General features: G+C 46.0%; 7 protein-coding genes across 7 annotated transcripts; 2 read left to right on the top strand and 5 right to left on the bottom strand.

Annotated features, from left to right (window-relative positions):
• Positions 1–2,273: 2,273 nt before the first annotated feature.
• On the bottom strand, positions 2,274–3,691 carry N7478_002984 (aspartate aminotransferase; the record flags this gene model as incomplete). The annotated part of the gene is made up of 5 exons (XM_056919198.1): positions 2,274–2,976; positions 3,027–3,444; positions 3,495–3,519; positions 3,574–3,587; positions 3,655–3,691. The coding sequence occupies 5 exons, from the start codon at positions 3,689–3,691 to the stop codon at positions 2,274–2,276; spliced, it is 1,197 nt and encodes a 398-aa protein (XP_056782356.1).
• Positions 3,692–6,229: 2,538 nt separating this feature from the next.
• Positions 6,230–7,339, bottom strand: N7478_002983 (uncharacterized protein; the record flags this gene model as incomplete). The annotated part of the gene is made up of 1 exon (XM_056919197.1): positions 6,230–7,339. One exon carries the CDS (start codon positions 7,337–7,339, stop codon positions 6,230–6,232), a length of 1,110 nt encoding a protein of 369 aa, XP_056782355.1.
• Positions 7,340–8,936: 1,597 nt separating this feature from the next.
• On the top strand, positions 8,937–9,518 carry N7478_002982 (uncharacterized protein; the record flags this gene model as incomplete). Its single annotated transcript, XM_056919196.1, has 1 exon — positions 8,937–9,518. The coding sequence occupies one exon, from the start codon at positions 8,937–8,939 to the stop codon at positions 9,516–9,518; it is 582 nt and encodes a 193-aa protein (XP_056782354.1).
• Positions 9,519–9,805: 287 nt separating this feature from the next.
• N7478_002981 (sugar porter family MFS transporter) lies at positions 9,806–11,452 on the bottom strand (the record flags this gene model as incomplete). Its single annotated transcript, XM_056919195.1, has 3 exons — positions 9,806–10,962; positions 11,017–11,199; positions 11,254–11,452. The coding sequence occupies 3 exons, from the start codon at positions 11,450–11,452 to the stop codon at positions 9,806–9,808; spliced, it is 1,539 nt and encodes a 512-aa protein (XP_056782353.1).
• A 1,061-nt stretch (positions 11,453–12,513) lies between these two features.
• N7478_002980 (uncharacterized protein) lies at positions 12,514–15,033 on the bottom strand (the record flags this gene model as incomplete). Its single annotated transcript, XM_056919194.1, has 1 exon — positions 12,514–15,033. The coding sequence occupies one exon, from the start codon at positions 15,031–15,033 to the stop codon at positions 12,514–12,516; it is 2,520 nt and encodes an 839-aa protein (XP_056782352.1).
• A 450-nt stretch (positions 15,034–15,483) lies between these two features.
• N7478_002979 (putative pyrimidine 5'-nucleotidase) lies at positions 15,484–16,462 on the top strand (the record flags this gene model as incomplete). Its single annotated transcript, XM_056919193.1, has 5 exons — positions 15,484–15,546; positions 15,628–15,640; positions 15,696–15,731; positions 15,794–16,219; positions 16,302–16,462. 5 exons carry the CDS (start codon positions 15,484–15,486, stop codon positions 16,460–16,462), a joined length of 699 nt encoding a protein of 232 aa, XP_056782351.1.
• Positions 16,463–17,446: 984 nt separating this feature from the next.
• Positions 17,447–18,974, bottom strand: N7478_002978 (uncharacterized protein; the record flags this gene model as incomplete). Its single annotated transcript, XM_056919192.1, has 2 exons — positions 17,447–18,777; positions 18,854–18,974. The coding sequence occupies 2 exons, from the start codon at positions 18,972–18,974 to the stop codon at positions 17,447–17,449; spliced, it is 1,452 nt and encodes a 483-aa protein (XP_056782350.1).
• Positions 18,975–19,576: the final 602 nt, after the last annotated feature.

The following is a 19,576-nucleotide window of genomic DNA, read 5'->3' as shown; positions in this document are numbered from 1 at the left end:
AAAAAATAGGGTACAGACAATACAAGCAACAAGACCTCAAGAAAAAGATGTATACAACCAATTACAGAAGAAAATATGATAATTAAAAGTTAAACAAAGAATAAGAACCATGAAATCAAATTATTTTACACCGAATTAATCAAATCAAATTGAATTGGGAGGTGCTTTTGGAGGGATCGAACATTGAAACAGTCGTTGAGTGCGGGTCATTTCAGTACGGTAAAGATGGACTCTCTACAATGTGTACACTGCCTGTTGTATACGGAGGATATTATAGATTATACCTACTTTGCATCAGGGGAAATAACACCTAGATTGATAAAATGGAATACACGGAATTCTTTCTAATTGCCTGATCTATCGATTCCTGACGATCTCTCATTAAAGGAGAGAGTCGTACATACGAATTCGACGCATCCACATTTCAGCACTGCCTCGCTGCCAAAGAATGCAGCCGATCCGAGAAACTGACCTGGCAAGGGACCTCTTGGCGCTTGGGAATATCTTCCGGGCTTCTGGCTTAAATCCAGAATTTATATATACCTAGTAGCCTGAATGGTGGGAAAGTATAGTATCAATGAGTCTGTCATAGAATCTACAGCCCTGTCCAGCTCCATTCATAGTCAGACGAGGATCCGATGTCGTGGTCACGTGATGACCTGGGGAAAAACAGAGAAACCGGGATTTGAGTACGAGAGACGACAAAAACCCAGATACAAACAAAAGTACCTCACTCTGGGCTTCACGGGACCCAGTCGTGACAGGATTGAGAGCCCAATTCTTGGCTTTGGCACCGTCGCCGTTGGTACGTCTGATGGCAGATCCAGATTTTCGGTCTCAATGAATCAGAACAAGGATCCGAGCTCTTCCGGGTCCCCTACAGCAGCCATACAGCCGATCCTGCTTCTTATAGGTCGCGGCACTAGCAGCCCTGTACCACCACCGTATCTAACCCCGATCCACTCTATACTGATAGGACAAGCCCCCGGCCCCGGCTGGCCCGGACACGGCCACCGATTTGATTTACGCTCTGGACTACTCTCTTGGGGGCTCAGAACAGGAAGGTTGAGAGGGGGGAGGACAAGGTCTCAGCCTAAGTGGATCTGGAGCAGTCAGAAGCCGCAACTCCTGCCGCTGATGCCTGGAGGATGAGAGGGGTCAGAGACGCGCGCGCTCCCACCCCCAATATGCATGCAGAACTCCATCCGGAGGCGAGCTGGCCGTGCAATTGTTTTGGTGGGAAACATAAAAAAACATCAACAACGCACACAAAAAGTGGGCCATGGAGGTCATTGTTGTTTTTTTGTTTCTGTTTCTCCTGTACCACCGGGGACGAGTCACTAATACCTACCTACTGTGTAGCAAATGAATCGGGGGGAAATGTACGACAAGGTTTTGCTCACCCCCAAAATGGTCGACGTCATCCTCTCGTATGGCGTGGTGGGTCGTTCACACGCAATTTGTAGACTCGATGCCTCGAAATGAGTTCCGACTGGATGGACCAAAGAGGTCACTTTGAAAGCTGACTGCAGCAGCCATGCCGCATCCCCAGTTTTTGGCCCCAGCGGGTGATGTTGGTGGAGGTGGTGCTGTTCTTGTTCCAGCTCAGGTGTCTTCCATTGGGGATCGTCGTGACATCCCCGTACCTTAACCCGCCGATAGCTAATCGTGCCGATGGTAATGGTCCATCTCTTAGCTTTGTGAATGCTGTCTTTTCGTGTTTGGAAAACTCCATTGTGGGGTAGGCCAATTGGGAAACTGACCTCTTCTTCATGCAGGGAGCTCTTTCGCCACCCAATACCACCTACAATACTTGGTTTCTGCCAGTGGAGTCGTATATCCGCCGAATTTTCTGTGTTGATCATCTATGTAATGCCAACGGCTAAGATTTCCCTCAAGCCTCTGCCCATCTTAACCTTTCATCAAATATTAATTATCACTAAAAAGGAGTATGCACAAATATTTAGCTGTCTACCTTGCGGATTTGAAGAGAAAAAAACATGAATTACTTTAATTCTGCCCCCCGAGTAGACCCTACTTGACACCATGTAGGTTCCGAGCTTAGCATGCAGCAGCAAACAGGAATTCAGTATCATAATGACCTAATAAAGGGAACAATGTGAAACAACAAGCACCCTATTCAGGTACCACAAACCTTGAAACCATCAGATGTACAAAAAAAAAACAAAGCCAAGGATGACACAAAGTACGCATTTGAGAAAGAAAAAAAGAAACGACATGTCCTATCTGTGATTAACGTAGCCTTGGCTAATCTAAAGCTGACCAAGACACTGCCCCCAGATGACCAGCGCCTGCTCAAATTTCTCAGCAGAACATACAAACCCAACTCTCATATACCCCTTAAAGTCTAGCTCACCCTCCGTACCAAAAGCCAGTCCACCCGGAATAATCAACAGCCCGGATTCTTGAATAATCCTCTCACAAAACAGTTTATCATCAACTGGTCCGCCGGCCCTCGGATCAATTACCTGCACAAATGCCGAAGATGCACCGCTCGGCTTAATCCACCGCAATCTATCTGCATGCAATGTGATAAAGCGCTCTAGTGCATCAATATTGCGTTTGCAGATGGCTAGTGATCGCTGAAGGATCTTGCTTCGTACCGATTTATCGAGGGCGTATGTTGCTATATCCTGATCTACTTGTGAGACGGAGAGAGAGGCGTAGTCTCTTGCAAGAATCACGGGGTTTAAAAGGTCGGGGTTGGGTGTGATTACCCATCCAACTCGGATACCGGGGAGTGAGTAAGCTTTCGACAGACTGGATGTCGCAATGATGTTCTTGTACACATCGGCGAAATACATGATTGAAGGGGGGTTCTCTGCAAATTGATCGTGGAAAAGTGGCCGGAACACTTCGTCGCTGAACACAATTATGTTTCTTTGGGCGGCGAAGGAGATGATCTCTTCTAGGACTGCTAGAGGGATCGATGCCCCGGTCGGATTGTTGGGATTGCTAATTTCTAGGTTAATTTTGAAGATGATATAAGTAGTGAAGACACCTACTTTATGATGATCATTTTTGTATTCTCCTTCACTAACGACGAGAGGTCATCGGTGTTCGGAATCCATTTCTTTTCCTCGTTGGTTCGCCAGAGCGATACGTCTGTGCCTGCTCGTCGTGGTACCTCGTAGAGCTGCTGGTATGTGGGATACTGGCAAATAACATGATCTCCTGGTCCCAGAAGGGTATCCAGAACCAAGAAATTGGCAGAAATTGCACCCTGGGTGACAGTAAGAGATAGCTTGTCTATCGGCTCAACGCTATCTTTGCTGTAGAGCGAGAGAATCTTCTCCCGAAGACTGGGGTTTCCTAAGACTGCCCCATAACTCAATGGGTTTAGGTTGTTGATGGGACTGAGTGAAGAGTCGGAAGCTTGAAATTGAGACAATTCCTGTAGGGATAGTGGCTGAACACATGTGTCTGATAATGCTGAGTTAGCTATATACAGGACTAAGTGCTTGGAAGCTTACCATGGAAAGTTGTGCTGGCTAAATGCTGTAAGAGAATTAGATTATCAACATTATTCCCGTCGTTCTAGAAGTGTCATACCTTAAACTGGCGGACTATCGCAGAAATGTTATTGTTAGTTCAAGTCATTGCAAAATGATATGTCCACTAGTATGTCCTCACCCCAATTATCGATAACAAAGGGCTTAACCTGAACCATTTTGACCGTGCAACAAATCTATTTTCTTTTTCTTTCACAAAACCAGGAATGATATCTTGATTCCAAAGTTCGAGGAAGCGATCTTATATTTATATATGGATGCCCATTGGGTCCAAAGACCATCTATCATCTGGGAAGGCCTAATGACTCATTTTAAGATTGATAGCGCCTCATCAAGGGGTGGACTCGGATACGGTCCGCAGTACTTGATTGTATATTTAGCAATAATTCCATGATGATATTGCTCCAGGGCTTATCATCAAGTTATTCTATTGAATGAAGCATTTCAAAAACCAACTGCAAGAATAGGAAGGTATATCATGACAACCAGACAAAAGCTCCAATACCTTCAGCTCTCAACCTTGGAGATGGACCCAAAACCCTGTATCCTTGACTTGATCTCCTCATAACTGACTGTTGATCTTTGGGTATTTAATGTATACCGCGGGTCATTTCTCTTTAAAAGCCCGTCCTGCAAATCACCTCCGCCAGGAATACTGAGTACTTGAATGGTATCAAACCCTGCTGAGACCCCCCATCCCATCTCTGAAGATACATTCTGTCCATCAAAGAACATGTCGTCTGGAAAAGCTGCCTGTCTTCGCGCATTCTTCTCGTCACAAGATCCATCGACTAATAAGACAGATTTAGCTTTTAAATCAAACCGCGCGTGTATTCCTTGGGCTTTTTGACTTGGCCAATCGCTGCCCCCTTTCACGTCTGATTTCCAAGATTGGCATTTCTGCTCAAATTCCTCAGATGAAGTACTTCCGTCACTCTTCATTATCGTAAGTGGGGTTTTAGAATCCATACCCTTTATCCAACGGAACTCAGGCTTTATTTGAAAGATATAATGCGCTGTAGTGGTTTTCAAGTCCAGACACTGATCTCCCGAGCTTGAATTAACCCAAAGGGGACCAACGAAATAAATTCCCCAAATTACCTGGGGTGAACTTAATGCTTCATTACTCGTGAATAGCATCAATCGTGGACTTGCAATTTTCACAAGACACTCGATCAAATATGCGTCGTTTATATCATTTGGGTTCGTGAGATCCTCGGCTTTAGTCTCCCAAACCCATGGTTCAACATTACGCCGATTGCTCCAGTTGAAATGTGCTGGAAGAAGCATCAGAGACAAAACCCCAAGGATATTGTTAGGCACAGATTCTGGAAGTTTGGATGATTTCTGTATCTCGGATCCCGGCCATAATTGAAATAGGACAGCCCAAAGAAGTTGGAAACGTCCATAAAAGTTCGGCTGTGGTCATTAGTCCTGTCTTTGTCTGAAAATACAAGGGGTTGAAGTATACCACAGAAGCCAAGACTTGATGTATCTGGTCTGATTGCAGGAAATCTATCTCGCGTCCGATAATCTTGTTTACCAAGATTTCTGCCATTTCATCATATGTGGAATCCGCAGGTTCAATGTTGCCTTGGTATAAGAATGTCCTAGACTTTTTATTGCTGACCTTCAATCTTAGTAGCAAAGACATGAGACTTGAGATGTCTTTGCGAGCTACCTGAAAGGACGGCTGAATGGGCTCTTCGCCTATAAGTCTGCGTGCAGTTGATTTTACCTGCTCGCGCGATGGAAGCTCACAATATGAGATAGTAGGTTGTATACTGGCTAAAGCATCCATCACGTCGTTCAGGTTGGTAGTAATGTATGGTTGCCCCATTATTCGGAATATTCTCTCAACGTTTCTATTCATGATACAATCATTTTCCATATTCCAGTGGTAGTAGTGCTTTAATGTGCCCAAATGCTCAGTGCGTCGAAGATGCAGAAGTAGAATAGCACGTCTGAAGCCATTTGCATCGATCGTCTCTTCAGATGACTTAGGTGCAAATGGATGATGCGCGTAGTATTGGAATATTTTCCAGAGAAGATGTACCAGGTCTTTGGAAATGGCAATTTCGGGATGCTTTATTCCAAGATACTTTGAGAAGCTCTCTTCATTCCAACCTATATTTGTAAGCTTTGGGCTAGGCTACATGTAAAGGGTTGGGCGTACATTGCTGATTAGACGCATTCTCGGCACCACAAGCCTCGAATATTTCCAATAGGCGATCGATCTCGAACTTCGGCAAATATCTCTTTGACGGATGAAGATATTGTTCGAGATCTGAATACAGTGAGGCTTTAGAAAGAATGTGCGTTAGTTGTATTTTCAGGGTACTCGATTGACGTGATTACTTCTGGTGGTTTCATCAAAGAATTGTTGAACTTTTGATCTTGCCGAGCTGAAAGTCAACTTCTTGACAAGACGTAAAGGTATAATTAGTGATGCCATGGTATATGGGTTGAGCTAGGCAAATAGCTGGAGGCGGATGAGTTCACTGCTAAGGTGTTGAAAGGGGCGTATTCGTATTGATGATCATGTTTGCCAAGGACAGGCTGGCATGATTATCCATTGAACCTTGAGGAGACCAGGAATCAGAAATTTTGACTTTGATGTTTTTTTTTAAAACGGATACTTGAAGTGATTGGGATTTGGATAGAAATCTTTTATCTCTCTAATTATTATAATTATTCTACATTATCATTTCAAACAGCTCTTTTTGGAATTCCTTTGAATCGCGAAAGAGTCTAACAACCTTATCTGCTACTTGCCGGGCAGAACTTTCTCCAACAAAGAAGAAATGGCTACCTTCAACAGATAAACAAAGTCTCTCAGGAGCAGAGTGAACAAAATCCAACAGATTCTGCCATTTAACTGTCCCTTTCAAATTTTCAAATCCCTCTTTCCCGATCATCGCCTCCAATTGATATGTAAGAAAAAAGCCCCAGGTCGCACGGTCTGCAAGGGAATGACTAGCATCGAGAATACTATTCGGATACAAGGCTGTTATGAAAGGGATATTGCCAATATCGAAGACTTCTGTATCTTCTTCATGAGTCACTTCATCCTGGATGAAAGCCCCTTGCCCGTCGTATTTCAGCCTCACTCCTGTTAAATTGATCGGCGTACCCCCGACATATTCACGGAGAAAGATATCGCGTGGAATAGCAACTTTGTTGTCGTTGAATCCTGCCATCGCTTCAATTTGTTGATAGAAGTTACCAATCCGAGTTGGAATGCAAAAATATCCTGCTTTGCTGCAGTCCATTCCCGGAGCTGGATTGCGTATGTTGGAAATGCCGGGAGTAGCAGCGAAACTGATGAATTGTTCAACGTTCAGATCCAGACTCTTCGCTGCTTTGTTGAATGGTACAACCACTCGGCCGGCCATGCTCCATCCTATAAGGATGATAGATCGCGTCGTCAAGGAATTGTCCTCAATCGCCTTTTTGGCTATCGTTGCTGCTTGATGACCCCAATCTTGAATTCGGAAGTGTGGACCTGTCGTTGGCATGATCTCAGGACTAGATTCCACTGGGTATGAGAGTGATACAACGTTGAAGCCAAAGTTGCTGAGGTGATGTGCTAGGAAATCGCTCTCTTTTGATCCCTTGTGCCCCCCGTAGAAGATTCGGGCCAAATGCATGGACCCTGGGATACACACCACTAATGGTGTGGTCTTCTCGGGGTTCTCATCTTGTTTTACGGCGGGCTGGAAATGGTATATTGCGGGAAATCCGGCGATGGTGTCGAGAATTTCCCCTGGATAGAGTGAAGGGGATTCTGTGGGCTTGGACGTCATAATGGTTTTGGGTATGCAGCTTTTTGTATGCAGACCGATGAAATTCTTGATCTCGAGTCACGATAACTGGAATATGTTTAAGTTTGTGGGGATTCACAAAAGAATCGGGAATAACAATGAACAAGCGATGCCCCCGCAACCCGAGCTCTCCATTTCTACGGAATCCTTCCGAGGGTAATTTCCCCGCGGTCAGAAATCGGACCTCTGGATATAGCCACTTTGCATTTGAGTATGGCGACAATACACTTTTGAATGTCAGAATTATGCTTTTTACTTTTGATATTCCAAAGCAACTCAGATCAATAGATCATAGAATAAGGCTGAATTCAAAAAAGCTTATTTTGGCTCGGCCCTTCTCTATACTATTATTCTTTTAGAAATTTAGAATTAACCATTATCTAAGTGTAGCTTAGGTACGGCTGAGCGGACGGGAAGCTCTGTTCTCCACACCCTATGGTCGTATGTAAGAGGAGGCTCTTCATCATACCTCATGTAGTACTAACATCTAATTAATATCTGGTGAGCACCGAAGTTCCTCCCGATTAAGGGAGAGAAAGAGAGAGAGAGAGAGAGAACATATATTATATTTGCAATGCCCGCTTGACTGTAGAATAATTTTGCACTTGCTTTCGAGATTGTCAGGGGTCCTATAAAATAGTAGTACTAGTAGTAACTGGCTGCTCCCAGTTGGCTTTTTGTGGACAATGGCTCCACTTGGATGATCATTTTTAGAATATACCTTTTTCTTTTCGGAGCAATCTCTATTACTTAGAGTGTGGTAGATCATCATATTGCAAATCATTATTATAGAGGAGAAAGAAACACGATCGTATTTCATGTTCGTTGGTATGTTCTAATACGATTAATTGTTTGGTGAGCGGTAGTAGATTTCCCACAAAGGAGACTCCTAGAAGACCAAGTCTTCCTCCGAGTGGGAACCAGGTTGCTAATAGACATTTCAAAATCACAAGTCCATTTACATCTGGCCTCTCGAGCCTCCAAGCCGGCTATAGATTTTTAAACTCTATCATTTGGACCCTTAAGGGAACCGTTTGAATATAGTATCTGCTGCGGCTCCTGGGCAGTGAGACATTGGGCCACTTAGGTTATATCGCGCCCCACCCACGCCGAATTGCCATTGGCGGCTCCAAACCCTGAAGTCACTCAAATGGGGTTCTCTACTTGGCATTTGATTTCTGGGTATTTGGTTGCCTTTGGAAGTTTATCTTGAATGCCGTTGAGAGCTAATCATGATATATTTCATGGGTAGACCCATCAAAACAAAGAAATGAATGAATAAATATCCACATATTGAGAAAAAAAAACCAACAAACAACTTGAATTGAGCAGGTGGAGGCTTGGATCTTGAGATTACAACCTTGGAAGGTTTGCAAAGCCAAAAGAGGAAGCTCCAGATAAGCAAATATCCAGGTCTCAGATTAAAGTTGCCTAGCCTTGGTATTGGCCTGGGCCAGGTGTAGACCAAAATTAGCTTCTGACCCTGAAAAGCTCTTATAAGTCCTGTTTACTGCCTTTCAAGACCATATTTTTTCACTGCAAGTCACTCCTTAATCGTCACTCGTTCATACCTATCATCATGCAGTACAAACTTATCACCACTGCCGCCATCGTCGCAACGGCCTTGGCTGCCCCAAGCCCAGCCAACACCGAGTCCGACTCCGATGTCTACAATCTTGATACTTCAGACTATAACTCTCTTTTACTCGACTACTTGAACCCACCCACCTCTATCCGCTCCGTTCTAGCGACCGCCATTCCTTCATCCTTTTACATGGACATGATGGACCCAGCATCGAGCTCCTCGATCCTGAGCGACATCAACGCTGGCAATTTCCCAGCTTGGTACAGCTCACTGCCCAACAACGTCAAGGCCTGGGCTACCACGGCGTTTGAGGATGATGTTGCCACTGCCTCACCCACTCTCTCCAGTGAGATTCTAGCTACTGCATCTGATTCTGCTGCTGCCAGCACCTCTTCTGTCGTAGTTACTAGTGGAACTGGCTCGGCTGCCGCTACTAGCTCCACTGCCACTACCGGCTCTACTTCAGCCGAGGCTACTTCTTCCCAGTCTACTGCCGGTGCTCCTCGCTCTACTGGAGGTGTTGCGGTCGGTGTTGCTGGCGCTGTTGGTGTTCTGGCCCTGGCCATTGGCCTGTGAAGCGGTGCATGACAGTGCGGTCTCTTGGTCATCTATATGGCCGGTTTTCTATAAATTTTGTCGCCTATAATGGCATAATCCTGGACACTTTTCTAGCATTTATATAGATATAGAATACTGAGCCGTGGAGAACTGGAGTTATAAAGCTTGAAGAAAACGCATCTGTATCCTTTTTCAAGTCCAAAGTATTATATTGTTGAATTATATAAATGCATTCTATATTAATCGTAGAATCTCGTATCACCAGCTGTGATTATAATTGTGATTATAATAGACATCAGTCATGATCAAGCCACCTCATCACGTTGCGAGGCCTCCTTTGTGGAAGTTTCAATGGTATTCAAAACATCAAAGCCAATAGGAAGCTTTTTAGCCACTCGTACAGGATCGAAGATCGATTTGGATTGCAGGAAAATCTCATCGATCTCCTCGAGTGATCTTCCACGAGTCTCAGGATAGAACAGATAAATGACAACACAGCCTGCAGCGCTGGTGACAGCATAAACAATATTATACTTCCAGCCAATATTGTCGAATGCAACGAGAGTGACCTCGGCCACCATAAAGTTAAAGAGCCAGCTAGATACGGCGGTTGTGGACGCAACGATATGGCGAATGGACAAGGGCGCGATCTCGGACCCATACATGAATGGCATGATGAACATACCAATCGGGAGGAAGTACTCGGCGAAGAAATAGAAGAATACTGCTCCTTTGCCGGTTGATGCTGTCATGTGAGATGTGAGGCCTGCAACGGCTGACTGGGCTATAACCATGGAGGCTAAGGAGAAAATCATCATTGGCCGACGGCCAACTCGGTCCACGAGGAAAATTGCTGTTAGTCCACCCAGTGCTAGAGCAATCTGCAGACAAGCGGAGAAGATTCTGGCATCGCTGCCGGAGTAGCCGAGGGTACCTTCGAAGATGGAAGTAGAGTATCCGGCGATCACGTTGATACCGCTCATTTGTGTCATCATGGTACCGCCTGCCGCGAGCAAGAGTCGATGAAGGTGTCTGTTTTCGTTCATAGAGAATGGGTTGGCGGAATTTTTTTCTCGGTGTCCAGCATCTCTCTCAAGAGCAGATTGGATAACAGTAATCTCCTTTGTAACCTCATCGTCTGTCTCTGAGAGGCCCATAAGTCTGGCCATGATTGCGATAGCTTCTTCGTTCCTGCCCTTCTTGATCAAATATCGAGGAGACTCGGGTAGCCATGGGGTAAGTGAAAGAATAATAGCGAGAAAAACCAGTTGAAGAGCAATGGGGAATCTCCAGCTAACTGAACCTGTCGTATGGAACATGCCGAAATTGACCCATGATGCAACAGCGAGACCACTTAGAGCAAATACACCTTCTACTAGTACAAGTTGTCCGCGCTTCTGGGCACTGGCTGTCTCACTCACGTACATGGGGACAGTTCCAGTGTACATACCAATGCCGAGGCCTAGGCCATTGAATTAGCTTGGTATTGTGTAGAAAGGCGCATGATGACACATACCAGTGACGATTCTTCCAACGAGAATTTGCGCAAGGGAGTAGGTAGACGCTTGGATGATGACACCGACGACACAAGTACATCCAGCTACCAACATTGTCCTGGGACGACCAAGTCTATCACCAATGACGAGGCAGGAGAGAGCACCAATAGCAGATCCAAGTTCAAAAATAGCCACCACAAGTCCTACGAAATCAGTTTCAGTCAATTAGAAAGAAAGATCTTGAATGCATGACTCACCTAGAATCAAGGAGTTATGAGACGCCTGCGCGCCCGTGGTGTTAATCGTGTCGACTTCTGGAATAGCAGCGATAAAACTAGGCAATGTCGTGAAGCCATTCATAACAGATTGATTGTACCCTTGAATCAAGAACGCGACCGCGCCAAGAACAGCAATCATGCGCTGAAGGCTTTCGCCCTGTACATTGAGTATCCCCATATTGATGCTTTGGCCAAGCGCGTATGGCGAAGAATCACCTTCCCTGCTTCTTTTTTGATTATAAAAAAAGACGATTCAATCCAATTGAATGAACAATGAATCATTTGACGTCAGAAAAATCAAAGACGTGTCAAAATGTGTTTGGATTGGCAAGATTCGCAGATCAAAAAAGAGAAATTGCAATATTGATCAGCGACGAGTCACTAGTTTTGTCAAGTCAGCCACTCTCGGAGTTATGCTTGGAGTCCCCGATCGGTCATTGGATTTAGTCAAGCATTTGTTTCTATCTAACTCAGCTTGATTGGCTCAGAATTAACAAGAGAGACCCCCCTAGGGAATCTTGAGGTATGCCCAGCCAATAAAACTTATCGCCAAGTGCTCCATCTCCCCTCCGTCCCCACTACAAAGTTTATTACGCATTCTAGTTCGGCAAACTATTGGGAAGCCCTGCTGAAAAAGAATCGCGAGTTAACCGAGCACCTGGAATCGGACTTAAGCTAGTCTAGATACTGCAGTTGATCGCCATGAAGTATTGCTGCGAATGGACATCTGCTCTACACATGTCAAGCTTTTAATTCTGTTTAACGTGAGTTGTTCCCTTTCAAGGTAACTAAGTGGTCGTTGAATGGATTCTCTAGGATGATGGATATATACAAACCAATTCAGAAATTACCTTGTCGAAATTCCGGGGATATCTGATTGAAATTATACTTGTCACATGTTTGATTCATATATTTATTCAGTATGTGAGTGCTAATGAAGTCTCTAGCACGATAAAAAGAAATACAAGGATAGCCGATACGAGTGCGAGGAAGAGACACCTTTAATGCTGTGACGAATTGGGCTCTTTCTGAAGCGCCGTCAATCGTCTCATAAGTAATTAGGTTGATGCTAGGTATTTACTACGGATCCTTCTTTAATCGTGATAGTTGAATTGATTCAGAGGTTATTATGCTATGATAATTTATGTAGTTTCAAGGAATTCAACATTACATGCATTATAAGGGGTAATCAAGCACGCCGGATGCAAATGCAGGTGGAATTATCAAAGTCAAAGCGCCTTAGTAATGCTGAGAAACACGATGCACAGGTTGCTCACTGTTTCCATCCAACGCCATGCTATTTTCATCTTCGAAGTATCGTCGTTCGCGGACATAATAAGGGCGTTCAACATAGTCACCCATAGATCTTTCGTCCATGTAAACACTCACCTCGCGACCATGCCCAGCGGGACGGGTATCACCGACTCGCTGAACGACTTCATGTGGCTCTTCATATCTTTGTTGAGGCTGAGGACGGACACTAGCAGTCCGAATCACCCTTTCCTGGGGAATGGTGTGCTCTTCTACGTAGGCCTGGCGACGGGGGAGATATTCTGCAACCTGGACACTGGCGGATCGAGGAAAGGGTTCATGAGCTTCTAAAGGAGCGGCGTATGGTGGTCTTTCACCAGCAACAGGACGAGCATAATCAGAAGTAACACGTCTGTAGACAGGTTGGGGAGGTGGCATCTCTTGTATGTAGCGGCGCTCAACGTATGGATCTTGAACAACAGATGGTGCGCGGACGCTCGCGGTACGGACAGGTCGATCATCGTAAATTTCAGGTTGTGGAACATGAGCTCTGGATGTTGGACGAGAAGGTGGCGCCATGGTTTGTCCCCGTCGAGATGGAACAATTTCATACTCGTTGCCATGCTCATCAACGACATATCGGCGTTGAGGTTGGGGTGGAGGAGGTGGAGGCATGACGCGTGCAGGTTGAGGTGCTTCATAATATTGACTTCCATAGGCTGGCTGCGATGGCTCATTCACTTGAATGTACCGTGGCCCATAAGAAGAAAGCTCCTCGTAGTACCTGGGTTGCTCCGGTTGTCGCCTTTCAACGACAGCGTATGAGGCGGATCGACCAGCATGAGGATCATGCTCAACGTATTCTTGAGGATATTCAGGTTGCCGCGCATACTGCATACTGGTGACTCGGCGAATCTCGGTTTCATCACGGACTGGATGTCTTGCTTCTACTCGAGAAATTGTTCTTGACGGCAGTTGCCCAGCGGGGATCTCATGATATGGATTGATTTCGTAAATTGGTGCTCGACTGGCTGGCTCGCGTCGTCCCGGAACAGGTGAGTAACGTGGGGATTCAATGTCGATGTAAACAGGCTGTTGCTGGGGTTGTCGGGTTCGCACAACGGCAGGGTCATCGGTAAATGGGGGTGGAGAGACTGGCTCTTCCTTGATGTAGGTATCAGAGTGATCAGCATTCTGTCTCTTGTAAGACACACGGGCGTTGCGTCCTTTCTCCTGCAGCCGTCTTCTTTTGCGAGAAACAACCTGGGGTGCAGGACCACTGGGGCTAGCACGGCCGGACTCCGGATCGGAATCAATTCTGCCCAAGCCTGGTTCATATCGATCATCCCGAACTTGAATCGGAGCCACCTTCGATGTGGCTAGGGGAGAGACGCGCGAAGGACGAGGAGCTGCTGGGGAGGTGATATGGTTTCTGACTACTGTGACGTTGCTTCCAGGTGAATAGTAAGGGGTATCTGGTGGGCGTTCAAGGTATCTGGGTTTGCCTTGACTGTTTGCAGGTACTTGCTCATAAACTCTGTGATCAACGGGCGGTGCTGCCGGGGCGGGCGGGGAATATTCCGGCTCATCCACAATTTCAACCTCTTGGGCTTCGTGAAATCGACGAGCTGCTTCTGTTTGATTGGGGTGCAGCTGGTTCTGGGGATGGGAAATGCGCTGGTCAGCAACAGGGTAAGCATCTGGCATTTCCTGATCAGATCCAGTTTTGTTCAGAGCTTCAAGCCGCTGCAACTCATCTGCATAATGCTCTACTGGAGGTCCTGTTGAGGCCCCCGATGGTCCAGTCGGAATGACAGGAGACAGGTTTTGGTGTTCACCGGCAAGAGGCGGCGAATCAGGCGCTTTACTGGAGTAGTAGGAATTCTCATCAAATGAGTCTGCCGCGTTAATCTCAGATGGATCACTGAGTGAGACAGGTTTCACGATGTCAAAAGCTTTGTTCAACACATCCGAGACATCAAACTCGGGTTTAATGTCTTGAATGTTGGGCTTTTGCTTGCCATCTTGTTTTCGCTGTTCCAACTGATCACGCAACGTCCTTTCCACTCGCTGCCGTTGTAATTGAAGTTCTGCTTTCACAAGATCATCCGATTTCGTCAAAAATATGGGATCGATGCTAGAGGCAGGTTTGAAGGGCACGCGGGCGTCAGGAGCTGTATTCGTGGAGGCGGGACTGGGCGCGTATTCGACCGCGAATGCTTGGGTGCTATTGGTTTTGCGCGAGGTTTCAAGTCGAGCTGTAGGCTCTGTACCTGCAGGTTTGTTTTTCGCTACCTGCTGGGGCAACGGACTAGCTTGCCCTGATTGAGTCTTCGGTTTGCGCACAAACTTCTGGGGGACCTTGAGACGCGGGTGTGATCCTGAAAAGATCTCCTCGCTGATTTTCAAAATTCTCTCATATTCTTGCACTTCTTCAGCTGTAATTGATGCAGAAGACATTGTAGGTCCTGCTGTAAGGTGAGTTGTAGTCCCATTAGTTGCCGCCATGATCCAAGGGGAATCTTTGGGGAAAGGGATCAAGATGAAGCTTAAAGCAGTGGCTGCTTTTGGGGGGTAAGGGGAGAGATAGTATCCACTAATGAGAAAATATTCTCAGATCCCTCTTGGGTACTAGTTATCCGAGTAGCTCAAAGCTGATTTAAGCTCAGATACTTGGATACTTGGTCAGACCGCAAGAATGGGGTTGGAGAACAAAAACAGAAAAAAGTGACGACGATGCGGTTTTCACGCTAGGGCGGATTAGGTAACGCGGGATGTTCTCCGCGCTGCCAATGATAACTCGTCATAACCGCCATCTTTCTACTTTGCGACGCATTCTTTTCCTTCTCCATGCATCGCGCGCTTTTTGGTTCGACAGGTCGCCAATTTCTTCGTCCTTCTTCTGTCTTTTCCTCGAATGCACCTCAATTTCTCCACCGAAAAAGTAAACACTCAACAATGACGGCCAACGGTACACGGGGTGACTCACGACCAGTGTTCTTCTTCGACATTGACAATTGTGTACGTATAACGAGGACTTGACCATGGAGCTTTGCACACTTTTATGGGTATTTTGGCTTACTCTCAACTTGTGTCAATTAGCTTTACTCTAAAAGTACCACTGCGACCACGATGCGATTCAAATTGAACAGGACTGATCTCTCTTACAGAATGCAATATCCATGATGAGATGCAAACGTTGATCAGTGAGTCATATGCCTACAATTCGTGGACGAATTTTAATTAACCGCATTACTCAATATTTTAGATAAATTCTTCGTCAAGCACCTTGATCTCACCTCCGAAGATGCCCATATGCTTCACCAGAAATACTACAAGGAGTATGGTCTTGCCATCGAAGGCCTGACTCGCCATCACAAGATTGATCCCCTCGAGTTTAACTACGAGGTGGACGACGCGCTTCCCCTTGAACGGATTCTGGAACCGAACCCGAAGTTGCGCAAGCTGTTGGAGGCATTGGACACTAGCAAGGTCAAGCCTTGGCTGCTCACCAATGCTTATGTCAATCATGCAAAGAAGGTGGTCAAACTATTGGGAATCGAGGATTTGTTTGAGGGCGTGACCTTCTGCGACTATGCACAGCTGCCGCTGGTTTGTAAACCCAGCCAAGACATGTATGCCAAGGCAGAGAAAGAGGCCGGCGCACCAAGTACTGAGTCGTGCTACTTCGTTGGTATGTTTTCATGCACATCGCCACGTCTTCATGAGGTGGTAATCGAATATTTGGACCGAGAATTGACCTTCTTATTGCACAGATGACTCATATCTCAATTGTAAACATGCTGAGGCTCGAGGCTGGGCGACCGTTCACCTTGTGGAGCCCGGCGTTGAAATCCCACGTATTCCGGCGTCGAAGTATCTGGTCTCCAGCCTTGAGGAACTACGGGTGCATTTCCCTGAGGTTTTCAAGCCATGAGAGATCATGGCTTTATTCACTTCTTCTACGATACCTTTGACGATTTCACTATTTGTTCATAGAATTGTTATTATCTACGGCTTGATGAGACATTAGAGTCTGTGGGCCTTTGGCTAGACTCGCTGCCACAGCATTTGTTATGAGGTTTGCAGTTGATAAATGCACGCTACACATAGATATTATTATGTTAATTGGTGCTGGAATACATCTCATCGAGAAATTGATACCTAAAACCATTCAAATATTATGTTTCCCCTTGAAATCCTTGGTCTACTTTCAACACGGTAAACATCTCTCTCGGCTCAACAGTTCGGCAAAGCTCTGAGCGTAAATTCAATGATTCTGAGACTTCGGGGATAAAGTGCTTACAAGCGCTGCCATGATACTCCCAATGCTATGCTGCATGTATAAACCTAAAGAAAAGCCAACAACCAATAGAGCGCTGCATATAGTACCTACCTAGGCTTTCTAATTTTACTAACTAGTTATAACTGTTATCTTACATAATTAGGTACATGAGTAGATACCTATGCTAGTGGATATGTAAATGTATGGGCCTGTCCAGGTATTGCATTTGGAGTTGAATGATAGTATCTACTATTCAGGGAAGCAAAATGTAGAGCTCTTCAATTAATTGGGTTGGTTATAACTGGGCTATCCAATGTGATATATTGGATGTACGAAACTGAAAAGCAGCAAAAAGACCTCATAAAACCGCCCAGCAAAAGGTACCGCCCATTGACGAGACTCATTATTGGTAGTCCGAGCAAGAAGCAAGAAGTAAACAGGCAAAATTCCGGGATTTGATATCAAATCAAAGGGGTATTTAGAAAGCAACGACAAAAATGCAGAGTGAAAAGAAAACAAGGTTATAGCGGAATGAGAATGAGATACACAACTAGGTCTGACGTCCGTATCAATGAGGTCAATATAGACCAGCAGAGTCTAGGAAGAGATTACTACCTCCAATCACGAGATTATCGATTAGAAGGCTACTCCGATAGTAGCCTCCTGTAATAGAGCCGGATCATCATGACGGTGATGAGAGAACGTATTGTGCTGAGGTCGACCTTCATAGATTGTTGGATGGTAGATGGGTGTCTCGATATCCTTGTCTTTACTTAGAGATGGTCTATGCAGGGACAGTTGCAATGTAGAAGCACCGGTGCACGAGCTCGAAATAGAGGCATTCAGGTTTCGTGATTTAGTCCCCGCAGTGACTGTGGTGATAGTCGAGGCAACGGTCGTATCGCTCAGCGTACGAGTGCGCTCCCATTCGAAGCCCTTCTCCCCAGTGAGCGAAACTTGTCTGGGCGATGTATCTTTGGCTTTCTCTGGGAAGAACCAGTCCGATAGGCGGCTTGGGAGAGGTACCGAAGCGATAGTCTTGCGGTTATCAGTTGGAGTGAAAGAAGGACGACGCAATGAGGACAGTCGGGAGGGGAAGGTGCGAGAGCTGCAAGTTGAAGGGGAGTCTTTGAGCCACGATGACTCAACTGGAGATTGCTGCTCTTCCGCGTCCTCTTTTCCTGACTCATTCCTGGTTACTGGAGTTCGAAGGATTGGTTCCACAAGCTGTGGTGAATCAAAATCGTGCACGTGCTCAGTTGATACATTAGTGTCCAACGTGAGCATACTATCCTTCCACAATGCTGTTACATCCTCTACAGGATATATCGAAACAGATCGTATAGGAAGGGGAGCGTCTGTTACGTTCACCTGGACCGGTTTTACAACAGAGAAGTGCGGAATCAAAGAGCTTGGTATACGAACTGGCTCACGGCGCTCAATGGAGAGTTCAATATTACCCAGAGAGCGACGGTTATCCCCTGATCCGACAGGCTTGCGAGACACAGAGAATCCAGATGCAGTTGACACGCATCGTCGATGAGTCGTTTTAGGCGAAGATAGAGCTCGAGGCGGAATGGCTAACGTTTGGCGTTGCTGCCCACCTTGGAACTGGAATGATTCAAATGAGGGTAGGTCTGATAACCTTTTACCCGACCGATAGATGCTCAGCTCTAATGGCTCGTATTTCAAAGGAGAGGGTTGATGAAATGATTGAACTCTGCGGAAATCCGCTGGGCCACTGATCTTCAACGGCGTAGTGGTATGTCTTTTCCGAGAAATTGTCATACTTGCACGGTTTGACGCTCTCTCAGCAAGGTTGCGACCTTCCTCCAGCCATGAAGACAGCGACAGCGAGTTTCGCGTGTGGTTTATGCGTGGGCTTGGTAGGTCATCGTATACAACCAGTTTCATAGGAGGGACCAGATGCGGTTGTGTATGGCATACTTGCATGTCGCGTTTGACACCTTTATATGGAGAAAGACAAAGTGAGTATATCTCCTTTTCATCCATTGTTACATTTCAGTCTTGATGGGTGCCTACCTTGGTCGTGCGCTCGCGGGGCATCGTGAGCTTCCCGGGTCTCTTCGTCTGGCGATAAACATGACCAGCACGAGCGCATCCAACCGGTCAAAAGCGACCCCGCTTTATGAACAGCCGTCATGGCGACCAGCGCGTGTATTGAGTTAATCCATCACCTTTCCTGAAGGTGGGATGGGAAGAAAGGGACGTGGGGACAACAGGGAAGGAGAAGTGAAAGAAAGTCCAAGAACCTCTACGCTACAGATAGACTAAGAAAAGGTACATTGGTACGAATAATAATAGAACAGTCGTACGAGAACCCGACCAGCCCTCTTTCACCCACTTTTCTCCTATAAGGATCCTCAGCCTAATGCCCGTGCGCAGTAGCCTTCTTGACTTGTCAGGGACGAGGGGTGAGACGGTGTGCCGCTAAGAACTGGAACTAAACCAGAGAGAGCAAGTCATCCTAGCGTGTTGTTCTCAGCAGGACGGGTCAAATGAATTGAATGGCGAGGATCGTCTGTGTGGAGTAAATTTAGAGATACTATTCGTTGGACTGGAGTGGAGATGTCACAACTTTGTGCTTATCATTGTCTGTTAGGACGGAGTAGCTTTGTCTATATGTATGATAGTGGGGTTGTCACACTTTTGGGCGCGTATGAGAACCATGCTGCGTTGGCTGTTCCCGTACCTCGTGTTTGAGACCCCTACACAAAGAAACAATGCGTACTCAGGTGGTTTTGG

This window comes from Penicillium angulare, assembly GCF_028827245.1.
Source record: "Penicillium angulare strain IBT 27051 chromosome Unknown utg000003l_segment0_segment0, whole genome shotgun sequence".
NCBI lineage: Eukaryota > Fungi > Ascomycota > Eurotiomycetes > Eurotiales > Aspergillaceae > Penicillium > Penicillium angulare.
This window is presented reverse-complemented; position numbering and strand designations above follow the sequence as displayed.